The sequence below is a fragment of the Gymnoscopelus braueri genome, assembly GCF_963280865.1.
Source record: "Gymnoscopelus braueri genome assembly, chromosome: 15".
Lineage (NCBI taxonomy): Eukaryota > Metazoa > Chordata > Actinopteri > Myctophiformes > Myctophidae > Gymnoscopelus > Gymnoscopelus braueri.
The window spans coordinates 40206840-40219217 of record NC_137620.1 but is presented as its reverse complement, the minus strand read 5'-3'; the positions used below and the strand labels follow the sequence as shown (position 1 = coordinate 40219217).

At 39.3% G+C, this 12378-nt stretch overlaps 1 protein-coding gene across 1 annotated transcript; it reads left to right on the top strand.

Annotated features, from left to right (window-relative positions):
• Window positions 1-335: 335 nt before the first annotated feature.
• Window positions 336-8296, top strand: LOC308102346 (L-amino-acid oxidase-like; the record flags this gene model as incomplete). Its single annotated transcript, XM_080452016.1, has 10 exons — window positions 336-426; window positions 1727-1804; window positions 2642-2862; window positions 3849-3961; window positions 4131-4332; window positions 4627-4695; window positions 5472-5608; window positions 6120-6485; window positions 6938-7105; window positions 7954-8296. The coding sequence occupies 10 exons, from the start codon at window positions 336-338 to the stop codon at window positions 8228-8230; spliced, it is 1722 nt and encodes a 573-aa protein (XP_080308142.1). The 3' UTR covers window positions 8231-8296.
• Window positions 8297-12378: the final 4082 nt, after the last annotated feature.

The window sequence follows — 12378 nt, the reverse complement described above, 5'->3', positions numbered from 1 at the left end:
GCTCACAACACCTTACGCTGCGAGGCGTTGTAGAAGCTTGTAGGTCGGCTATTTTCGACAAAGAGGTTTGGTGTAGAGGGGGAAAAAACGCAGACTAAGTACAGAGTGAAAGATCAAGTTTTGACGGTTTAAGGTCTAAAAATACACATTAACATGAAGTTTCATTATTCTCAAACTTCCCTATACAGCTTGCTACTTAAGCAAGGACAAACTTTTTCTTCACTCGCTTTGAGTTGATCACAAGGCAACTGACCTCAGAATGTGACGACAATAAATTTCCAGCAAAGTTTTAAAAAACCCTGAATGACTAAACTTAAATGACATTGAGCTGACAGATGACATCATGTGAACTGAAAGTTTATAAAGGACAAGGATTCCGCTTCCATGTCACATTTCTAACTAAGACCCTTGTCTTCCATGCAAAGGGTAAGAAATCTTTCCATAATTTACACACACACACACACACACACACACACACACACACACACACACACACACACACACACACACACACACACACACACACACACACACACACACACACACACACACACACACACACACACACACACACACACACACACACACACACACACAGGGTTGGCAGTAAATGCATTCTGTTGCTGTTTTTTTGCATGGAGGCAAAGAAATGTTAAACAGTCTAACACAGATTGGTGATACAGGAGTTCTGTAGCCCATAGTTCAGACCCATGGCTGCTACCAGGACAAGCGAAATCATAACAAATAGGCAGAAACTAAAACAATATGGCTCCCAGAGGCACAGCCAATTTGAACCATATTGACATACAAATGGAAAATGGTACACTTTAGATCCATCAGAAAATGTTACAAAATGAGACCCATCATCTGCCTTGAATAAATACTATTACTTTAAAATATATTCTATTTATATATTAAATTAGTAAACCAACAAGGTAAATATTATATAGTTAATTACTAGTGAGTAAAATGTAAAATCTGCCATAAAATGTAGATACAAAACATTCTACGTTGTCTAAACTTAATGCTGTGTGCAAAAGGACTGCCCTCGTGAATACATGTCAAAAGGTTGGCAGTAAATGCATTTTGTTTTTGTTTTTTTGCATGGAGGCTGGTGGTGCTACTGTATTACCTTTCGTCCATGTCATGTTATTGGCCATTGGCCTTTCCATATTTATTTTTTTATAAAACATGTCTCATTCATAAGATGTTACAGCAAATGTTACCCTTGCAGAAGAATAAAACCATCATAACAACTGTTATGAATGCGTGTTGATTTAAATTAACGCTCGGCATTTTAGAGTGTAAAGAGACTTGTATGACCATAAGTCAATTTGACTCATTCTGTGCATTAAACATTATTTGCATAGAAATGCAGACATGAACTTGTTTCAACTTAAAGAGGTGGTGCCATGGTTTTGCACTTTTTCTGTTTTTCATGTGTCTATGAGGTTGATAGAACTTCATTAAGCCCCCTGGTGGTGTTTTTATGGTGTTTTATGTCTTTTCTGACTATTTTCAGTTTCTACCTGGAGGCTGAAACCTTGAGGTTCAAACGTGCTTTAGTGACATAGTAAAAATATACCGTCCCCCTCATTATCATAACACAACAGGTGTGGGCATGAGGAGGAGGAGGGACTAGGACAGGTGGGTGGTTGACGTGCTATCCTGTAACCTACAGTGTTTGGTGCACATTTTATGTTATATTTTCTGTTTCTTATGACAGCAGGAAAGAAAAGAAGACCTATGAGAAAAGAAGGGTCTATGAGAAAGATGGCTCCATGTATGACACAGTGGGGTTTATGTGAGTGTATCTCAAACTGATTAACGTTTCAGTGTGTTGCTCAAGGACACTTCAACACTAACCCAGGGCGGTACAAACCAGTCGATTCCCAAGCGGCCGCTCTACCTCCTGAACCACTGCCGCCCTAATAGTTCCCTGTCCGCAGTTCTGACTCATTGTTAAAGTTTCACAATTACTTCTGCTTTTCTCTTTAGTCATTATAGTTTAGTTGTTTGTCCACGTTCAGAAAATGATCAATTACATCAATGGAAATAAGTGTATACCCACTGGGTAACACTTGCTCAACAGGTACCCGTAATTAACGCTTATGATTACTTAATACATCATTTAAGCGTTTAATTAAGCGTTAATTAAGCATTAATTCATCATGAATTCCTTGTAATGCATCATTAATTAACAGCATTAGTTAATCTTTAGTTAAGCAAAAGTTACTTAATACATGATTTAAGCGTTAATTTAGCGTTAATTTAGCATTAATTAAGCATTAATTAAGCATTAATTCCTTGTATTTCATCATTAATTAACGTGATTAGTTAATCATTAGTTAAGCAAAGTTACTTAATACATGAATTACAAGGACTTCATGATGAATTAATGCTTAATTAATGCTTAAATAATGTATTAAGTAATCATAAATTAAGCTACCTTATGAGCAAGTGTTATCAAACACTGTTCAAAACAATGTTAAATTGCTAAATGTTAAAGAACACTGCTATGTATATGTTACAAAACATTGTTTCATTTTAAATGACACATCTGCTGTGTTTGTTACGAAGGTATAACATAAATAATACTGTTGATACTAATTGCTGTTTTGTATGGTTCTGTGTACGTCAGTTCCTCTGGCTGTGCTAGTGTTCACATCCAACCAGTGCAACGCAGTCTCCAATCTAAAGGAGCACCTGACTGACTGCCTTCAGGACAAAGACTACAGCCAGCTGCTGAAGATAGCAGAGGAAGGTCTGCCCCGCGCCACCACACCTCAACACGTTGTCATCGTTGGTGCTGGAATGGCCGGACTGACAGCTGCTAGCCTACTGGAAGATGCTGGGCACAAGGTGATATATTTTTAAAAGGATCCCTGGCTAATAAGACAAATATGCCTTAACACATTATAATTGCCCTCTATAACTAAAATTATAAAAATACCTTAAGTATTTTATTTATTTTAGAAATAGCTAATCTTTCACTCAATAGGGACAACTCCCGTCGTAGGTTGATGATGTCATTTGTCCGTGCGTAGTCCAGCCCCATGGAATGTTATTAGAATGTCCCAATAGAAAACAACGTAATACTTCCTACGGTTAATATGAACACAAAAACATATTTTTAATGTTTTATTAGCATATACATTCCATACATTCCATAGGGCTGGACCACACATGGACGGGTGTTATCCCTATTGAGTGAAAGATTAGCCATTTCTAAAATAAATTAAATATTTAAGGTGTTTTTAATTTTAGTTATAGAGGGCTGATTATAATGTATTAAGGTATATTTGGCTTATTAGCCAGGAATCCTTTCAAATTTTTTGAAAGGATGTTTGCAATTGTTTGCAATTGTTGACATTTTAATTATCATTCGGTATAATAAGCTCGAACTACAAGCAATGATATGGGACTACAAGCTCACAATGGGATGTGTTGTGAACTTGTAGATCAGCTATTTTTGGCATATAATGGTGTACATAAAAAAGGAGGGTAACCAAGTATAGACCCCTGGGGGTCCCTGTTCAACTGAAGTATATGTTTAACCTTAAGTGGTTAAACATTCAGAAAATACAAGACCTTAACACTAACAGTCCCCTATATTATTACCTGGTATTTTCCCTGGTAAGCAGATGATAATCAAATATAGTTTCTAGCAAAGTACCCATAAGAAATGGATAGTAAGTACTACATACCCATATACTCACTCATACAAGCTTGTACTGTTACAGTTCAGCGATGTTTTGCTATGTATCAAGAAGTATATACTGTAGAGCTAAAGTGGCTGAGGTGATGAAAAGTAACTCAATACATTTTTTACAAATTGAACACTGAAGGTAACCATAGTGGAGGCCAGTAACCGAGCTGGAGGACGAGTGCACACCTACAGGAATGAAGAGGAAGGCTGGTACACAGAACTGGGTGCCATGAGAATACCCAACTTCCACCAGTGAGTACAGCATGGAAACTATAGAGCCATGAAAACTAGAGCCCAAGTGCTACAAAGTAAGCAGATAGACATTAAACTGAACATCTGTCTAAGTAGCATACTTATGCAATCAACATACATCTGTCGTTTTCGACTCATCTCACCTTATATCCTTTTTTCTTTTTCTCAGAATTGTTCTCTTGTACATCAAACAACTGGGACTCAAGCTGAACGAATTCATCATGGACGACGAGAACACGTTTTACCTGATCAACGGGACTCGGAAGAGAACGCACGCCGTGAAAGCCAACCCCGACGTCCTTAAATACAACGTGAGCAGAGAGGAGAGAGGGAAGTCTGCTGATGCACTGCTACAGCAAGCTTTGGAGAAGGTATGGAGGATGAAGAGGGGGAGAGAAGAGAGGTAAATGGAAGGGAGGAAAGATGGAGGAAAAGTGTGTGTGTGCGTGCGTGCGTGCGTGCATGTGCTTGAGTGCATCCATGCGTTGTGTCAGACTCAGAGGTAACAACGTTGTGCAAGTGTAAAACCCAGCAGCAAGGGTGAAAACGCTTCTAATCTTACCATAAGATTAGAAGCATTTTTACCATGAAAATAGAAGCCCATTTGTCGTGGTAAAATGAGCGGATGAACGGATCTATTGACCATGATATATTTGTTTCTACAGGTGAAAAGGGAAGTGGAAGCACACGGCTGCAAAGAAGCACTGAAGAAATACGACCACTATTCTGTCCAGGTAAAGAAACACATTGCCGTATGAATGAATACCGTTTCTACTCACATCTTTCCTGGAAGGCTTATACCACATTCACACCGCTGTCAACTTTCGACCAGCCACCTGGAATTCAGCGTAGCCTAAAGGTTAGATCACTGGTGCTCAACCTGTTCAGGCCGCAACCCCCCAAAATAATCATATTTGTAACTGGGGACCCCCCACCTATGACAAGCACTTGGAATGTTGGAGTTGAGGCATTGCATTTTGTTTGACTCGGTATACATATTCTGAAAATAGTAGATCTACAAGCTTAGAGCTTGTAGAACTGCTATTCTTTCTTATATTATTTGACAATTTGGACAATGTTTGACCAGTTTTTATCGTTAAGTTTGTTGATGGCTTTTGATGCAGTATAGTAATGGTATTTTTTTCTTAGTTTTAAAAAATGGTCCTTAAATTGTCACTTCACTGTCATCATGGGGACCCCCCCAAAATCATGTAGAGACCACTTAGGGGTCCCGACCCACAGGTTAAGAACCACTGGGTTAGAGGAATGTGCTTGTGGCTGAAATGTTCCCAGTTCGATCCCTGGAGGCCTGGACTGGCAGGAAGGATCTGGGGAAGTGAATAACCAACACTTAAATACCTTATATTTACATTTATAGAGAAGGAGTAATCCACACACTGATTTGATCTGAGATAAGATAGACTGACATTTATACTCTGGACAGAAGTATTAAACATTTCCTCCATAAGTTCAATGTGGAAAACATGTGATTGTCTGCTTTTCCCTTAAGGAGTTCCTGACAGAGGAAGGTGGACTGAGTCGTGAAGCAGTGAGAATGATTGGAGACCTGCTGAACGAGGACAGTCTCATGTATACAGCCCTGACTGAAATGATCTACGATCAAACAGATATCAACAACGACGTTAAGTAAGAACTGTGTGTGTGAGTGGGAGGGTCAATTTATGCATTGTGCAACAAGCGTTGTCTGACGCGTCGCATGACAAAAAAGTGATGTAAAAATGACGGAAAATGTGTCGCTGAGGACTTTCGCAGAGAGTGACACGTACCTCCTAAAATGTTGCATACTCTGATTGTTTGGGAAGTCGAAGTAAGCTCAGTTTCTACGGCGATGCACAAGACTACATTCACTTTGGAAACTCTGAATGTCATGAGACGCGTGGCGTCATTTGACACTTGTCACTGAAAGCTTAAATTGACCTCAGAGCACTCATTTGTTAAACCTTGTCTTTGGCAGTTCTACACAGAAAATGCTAATAATACTGGAAGTGGGATTTCGATCAGATGCCTTTGCCTTAAAATACAAAATAAATACACTGATAACGATGTGTTTTACTTTAACGGCAACAATGATGTTGAATGCTTTGCAGCATTATCAAATGGCAGCCATCTTGTTATTGAACTGAATTTGGTATTTAAGGTACTTTGAAGTGACTGGCGGAACGGACCTCCTCCCCCAGGCTCTTCTCACCATCCTCCATTCCACACTCCTCCTTAACGCCAAGGTCAAACGCATCAGCCAATCAGCTACTGGCGTCATCGTGTCATATCAGGAAAGCGGCCAATCGTCTTTGACCGAAGTCTCTGCCGACTTTGTCCTGGTAACGACCACAGCGAAAGCGGCCCTGTTCATAGACTTCTGGCCTCCTCTCTCTTCCCACAAGATGGAGGCGCTGCGTTCTCTGCATTATGACAGTTCCACCAAGATCATCCTCACCTTCAGCAAGAAGTTCTGGGAGGACGATGGCATCCGGGGAGGGAAGAGCATCACGGACCGCCCCTCCAGGTTAGGCATGCACAATTATTCATTCATCATAACTGTATTTGACAATATTTATATGCTATAATATCGGTAAAATCTGTATTGGCTAAATAATCCGGATAACTTTTTGATTATTTTATGAATATGTTTGAATGTGAACCTGAAAAAGTCTTCAATCATCGTAATTGAAGGCTACAGAATCAATCAGTGTTTTCATCTTTACTACATTTACATTGTTTGAACTAATGTGCATCAGTAGACCTATAATAAATCACGTAATGAGAATGCAAGCTTGCATGATTTTTTGAATTCAGCATCTGCATTTATATAATCACAGCTACTGTGTGATAACAGGGATAAGGTAACCCTACTGGAAACTCGTTTTGCAATATCGGTGTCTGTATCAGTCGACCTTGACCATGCAAATAATCGGTTAACGGATATCGTCCAAAATGTCGATATAATCCCTACTCCAGGTACATCTACTACCCCAGTCACAGCTTCCCCTCAAACGAGTCCATTGGCGTCCTCCTGGCATCTTACACCTGGTCGGACGACTCGTCTCTCTTCCTGGGAGCGAGCGACGAAGAGCTGAAAGACCTGGTTCTCAACGACTTGGTGAAGATCCATGGAGAGCACATCAGGTACTGTTCTGTTTCACTCTGCTATTTTTCATGCTGTTATGTTCTACTCTACTATGTTCTATAACATGGAGGGGGGGGGGCGTTGTGATGCATTGTGTGTGTGTGTGTGTAGATATGCAAAAAATATTAGAAACATTTTTTAGTTTTTTTCCCTTCTTTTTTTATTACATTTTTACACATTTTGAGTTTTTTCTTTCAATTTGCCCACAATAGTGATGCCAGGGTTCATGTGGTTAACATCGTTTTAATTAAATTGTAAAATTGTGATATTATCAAACATATAAATATCAAGCATATCATTTCCCAAAAGGAAATGTGGTTAATTTAGTCTGACCAGAAGCAGGGATAAACATATCCCCAATCAGCCATGAAAATGAATGACCAGAGAGGGATGGATTTTGACGGCATCCTCCCCAGCAAATCAAACCCTATAATACAGTGGTTTTCAACCTGTTTCATGCCAAGGACCCCTAAATTGATATACATTTGGCCGCGGACCCCCATCAGAAAATGTTGTGCCAGGGACCCCCAGAAGCAAAGATTTGAGTTAAAAATGTTTGCTTTAAAAAACATATATGTTCAAAGATATGCACACATTTTCAAGAATTTTCAAAAATAGCATATCTACAAGCTCATAGCGCGGCACTCGGTGCCGCGCTATGAGCTTGTATATCTGCTATTTTTGAATAGCCAAAGCTATAGTGGTTCAAATGATTGTGACGCTATGTTAACACATTTTGCTGGGGACACCCTGGTACCCCCTCAAGGACCACTGGTGGTCCCCGGACCACTGGTTGACAACCACTGCTATAATGAATTCCATTCTAATTCTACTCCGCGGCTACCAGGTCCCTCTGTACGGGAGTGGTGGTGAAAAAGTGGAGCCTGGATCCTTACAGCCTGGGTGCCTACGCTCTCTTCACCCCCTACCAGCACATAGACTATGCCAAGGAGCTGTTTGCCAGCGAGGGCAGGGTGCACTTTGCTGGAGAACACACCGCTCTGCCTCACGCCTGGATCGACACCTCCATGAAGTCAGCCATCAGAGCCGCCAAGAACATCAACCATCAAGCTGCTCTGCTGGACACCGGGTCGGCTGAAAGTCCAGTTCGAGAGGAGCTTTAAGGGTTTCTACTCTGTATAAATATATTTCAGTTCAAGAAAATGTATAAAGAAAGAAGATTCATATTGTGTGCGGGTCACTGTATTGCTACTTTTGGTGTATTTCGCTACTATTGTTGTATTTTATAGTGAAACGCATTGATTATGTACCTGCATTCATTGTGCTAAACAAATTAGCTTGTCTTGACCTTAGCAAAGTTCTGGGGAACTTGAAAACAAAAAAATATATTGCTGTTAAATTGAAATAAAAATGTATAAAGCATGTACTAAATGAAAATGAATAACTGTTTGTTTGCATCTTCACTATAGTTTTGGAAAATCCTATATTTTGATTTAAACACGTAGACTATTCTGCATTTTCTATTTCTTTCAGTTTTTATTCAGTTCACATGATGTCACAAGGGGTGGTAAATGTGAATTTCCATAGAAAGGAGGTGTCATTCACTGCTGCCTTTTTTCCATTTTCTCCTTTGTACATGTAGAGTGTTTTGTATTTGTTGATGACATGTTTTATTGTGTTAATCTTTTATGCTATGTTTGTGAGGACTCTCGAAAACCAGGTAAGGACCCAATATGCAGAATAACAAGGACTCATGAAACAAGGTATAAACGTAAAGGGTTTTTACTGAAGATAAACTTAGGTACACCTTACAGCAGGACAGTGTCAATCGGACACGTAAAGCAAACAGATAATACAGCAACCAAACAGGCAAACACAGGGTCTATAAATAGACTAAGCACTGAATGGGGAATGGGAACAGGTGATGAGAACCAAGGTTATAATAGTTTTGGATTTTTCATTATAGTTTAGTTTTAGTTAGTTTTGACATTTTTTTTTCTAATTCAGTTAGTTTTAGTTAGTTTTGACCGAAAAAAAATCTAATTCAGTTCGTTTTAGTTAGTTTTCAGAGCGGGTTTGCTAGTTTTTATTTAGTTTCTATTTTTGTGAGAAAGCTTAGTTTTAGTTTAGTTTTTATTAGTTTTAGTGTTAGTTTTAGTTTTTTTTCATACTTTAGGTTTTTTGTCAGGTGCAGGATTCAAAAGGTCAAAGTAAGTATTGTGTGATAAAAACTAAAACAAAAGATACCATTTAAAAATATATATTATTCAGTTACTGTTTGACAATCAACCATCCACACAACAGTCCACAAGATAGCAGCCTTAAGTGCAACATGTACTGTGTGCCTGGTATAAATCAAAATAGCCATACAATATATGAACATAAACCCTTTCATGACACACACAGGGTCCAGGGGTCTCAGGTTTCTGAGGTGCTCAGAGAGGCTGCCTTGTCAAGGTACTCGCTATCAGTGGTGGAAAAAGTACTCACATTTGTTACTTAAGTAAAAGTATCAATACTGCAATGTAGAAATACTCTGTTAAAAGTCCGGAATTCAAAATGTACTTGAGTAAAAGCACAAAAGTATTGGTATCAAAATTACAAACAAAGGTAAAAGTACTCATTATGCAGAATGTCCCATTTCACAAGTTTTCAAAATGTAAAAGGTAAACAAATCTTTTGAAAAAAGCAGATCTACAAGCTCACCAAAGCATTGTGAGCTTGTAGATCGTCTATTTTCAAATGGCCGAAATGAAGTGGGTATAATGTATGTTTTGTAATAATAATCAAAATACCTACAAAGTAACTAATAACTAAAGTTTTCAAATAATTGTAGTGGAGTAAAAGTACCATTATTACCTGAGAGATGTAGTGGAGTAGAAGGGAAAAATACAGAAAATTGGAAATACTCCAGTAAAGCAAAAGTACCTCAAAATTGTACTTAAGTGGGCTACAGTAGGCTACTTGAGTAAATGTACTTAGTTACTTTACAGTGAACCGTGGGGTTTTCCCCCTTGATAATTGCTCCACATTGTATCACCCGTTTGCACTACAAGGCAATTGTTATTGTCTTTCTTGCTGTTGTATTCAAATAAATCCCATATAGGACCATATTTCTCCCAACTTGTTTCTCCGTCGCCATTATAAAGTAACGTGCAGTGCCGTGCAGTCAGTCAGTCAGTCAGTGCTGCTCACGTGCTACGATGCACATTGAAAACAACCGGAGTAACTCGCCCCAAAACACGCTCACCCCCAATTCTTTCGCGTACCAGTGATTCTAATACCGCCGGATTTGCCCTGGGGCGACGGTGTTTTGGGGCGACTACGTCAGCGGACCAACGGTGACTGCAACTGACGTAGAACTGCGCAGGGGAAATGAATTAATTAAATTAATTTAAATCTAAAAGGCTTATTGATATTGACAAAAACTAAAACGAAGGGCATTTTGACTATAATTTCAGTTAGTTTTAGTTAGTTTTGTAAACACACAATATAGTTTCAGTTAGTTATCGTTTTTCTTGTAAACACACAATATAGTTTCAGTTAGTTATCGTTTTTCTTTTTTCTTTTAGTTTTTCTTTAGTTTAGTTAACTGAAATGTTTTTTCACCTTTAGTTTTCGTTATTTCGTTAGTTTTAGTTAACTATAATAACCTTGAGGAGAACAACACAGGTGAAACCAAGTTGTCATCAGGGCACTGGGCGAATGGGTGTGTTGGCACAGACTGTGGCAGAGCCAGAGGCTGTGACAATGTTGATGAATTGAATACATAGGACCGCAATCGAAACAAGTTCCCAGGACTAGCCTTGATGTCTGACTGTACCACGTGCTGTTTACATTCCTGACTAATAAACTATTTAATCAATCAATCAAAGCCAACTTTTGTGTCATGTAGGGAAATTCATTGAAGCCACATTCTAGGGTCAATTGCCTTGTGATCAACTCAAAGCAGAACAAAAAGGTTTTCCTTGCTCAGGTAGCAAGCTGGATTCAGTTCATTCATGCCAACCAGGCAACCACAAGGTTTTGTATAGGGGAAGTATGAGAATAATTAAACTGAATACACAATGGGAAACTACTGGGATATTTTATCTTTAACCACCCTCACGTCCTTATTCTGGCCTCATCACAACAGGCGTGGTGAAAATATTATAGTACCTGCAAATGTGACCACGCATTATATTTCTGTTTGACAGGAAGTAATTAAGATTGGACTTTTAGGGGACTTTTGATGTAAAAATGCACAAACAATTTGGAGTTGAACATTGGTGAACGTTTAGGACTTCTGATGTAAAGATGCACAAAAAGTTTGGGGTTCAGCCATGTCAGATCACCTTGTCGGTTCAGAAATCAAACCTGTCCCAGATGACCTGAGAGTTCAGAAATGTTGGTCCTAAATTGAAACCATTCAGTGCTTTATTAAACCAACCAGTAGTATTTATAGAAATACTACTAATAATATTCTTTGACAGCTGGGAAGCCAGTGTAAAGATCTGAGAACTGAGTGTGTGTGGACTCGAGCAGCAGTCCTCACAACTGCTACACGCGCGCGTGTGTGCTGGGATGGCTGATTGGGGTACGGTCACACATTAGCATTGAGAAGTGTTTTAGCCAAAGCACGGCATCCGTTTCTCATGTTGCCATGTGGTCTAGTTCAGTCAGTGGTTCTCAACCTATGGGTCGGGAGGGGGGTCCCCATATCATATGATGTTGGGGGGGTCCCCCAGATGACAGTGAAGTGAAAGTTTAAGTTTAATACCCCCCCCAAAAAAAAAGAAAGAAAATAAAAGACCATTACTGCATCAAATCAACAAACTATAGGCTACAATAAAAACTGGTGAAACATTGGCCAAATAGTCAAATTATATAAGAAAGAGGCAAACATTTTGAAAATAGCCGATCTACAAGCTCACAACGCCTCAAAGCGAGGGCGTTGTGAGCTTGTAGATCTACTACTATCACAATATTTATCTGTGGAAGCAAGTCAAACTAAATGTAATGCCTTCAATTCCAAGTGCTTGTCAGGGTGGGGGGTCCCCAGTTCTAATATGATTATTTTGGGGGGTCGCGGCCTGAAAAGGTTGAGAACCACTGGTCTAGTTTATGGTGTGTGGACTTACTAAACGTTGGGAGTGTTTGGTTGACTGAAAGAAAAGTACAAGCAAAATGCCTGCATGCTAATTGGGGACAACCACTGCACTTCTTCCTACAGGCATTGTCTGTGTGTCTGGTCTGGGTCCAAAATCTGTCCGACATCAGAAGTCCCTAAACCTTCACCAATGTTGAACTCCAAATTGTTTGTGCATCAAAT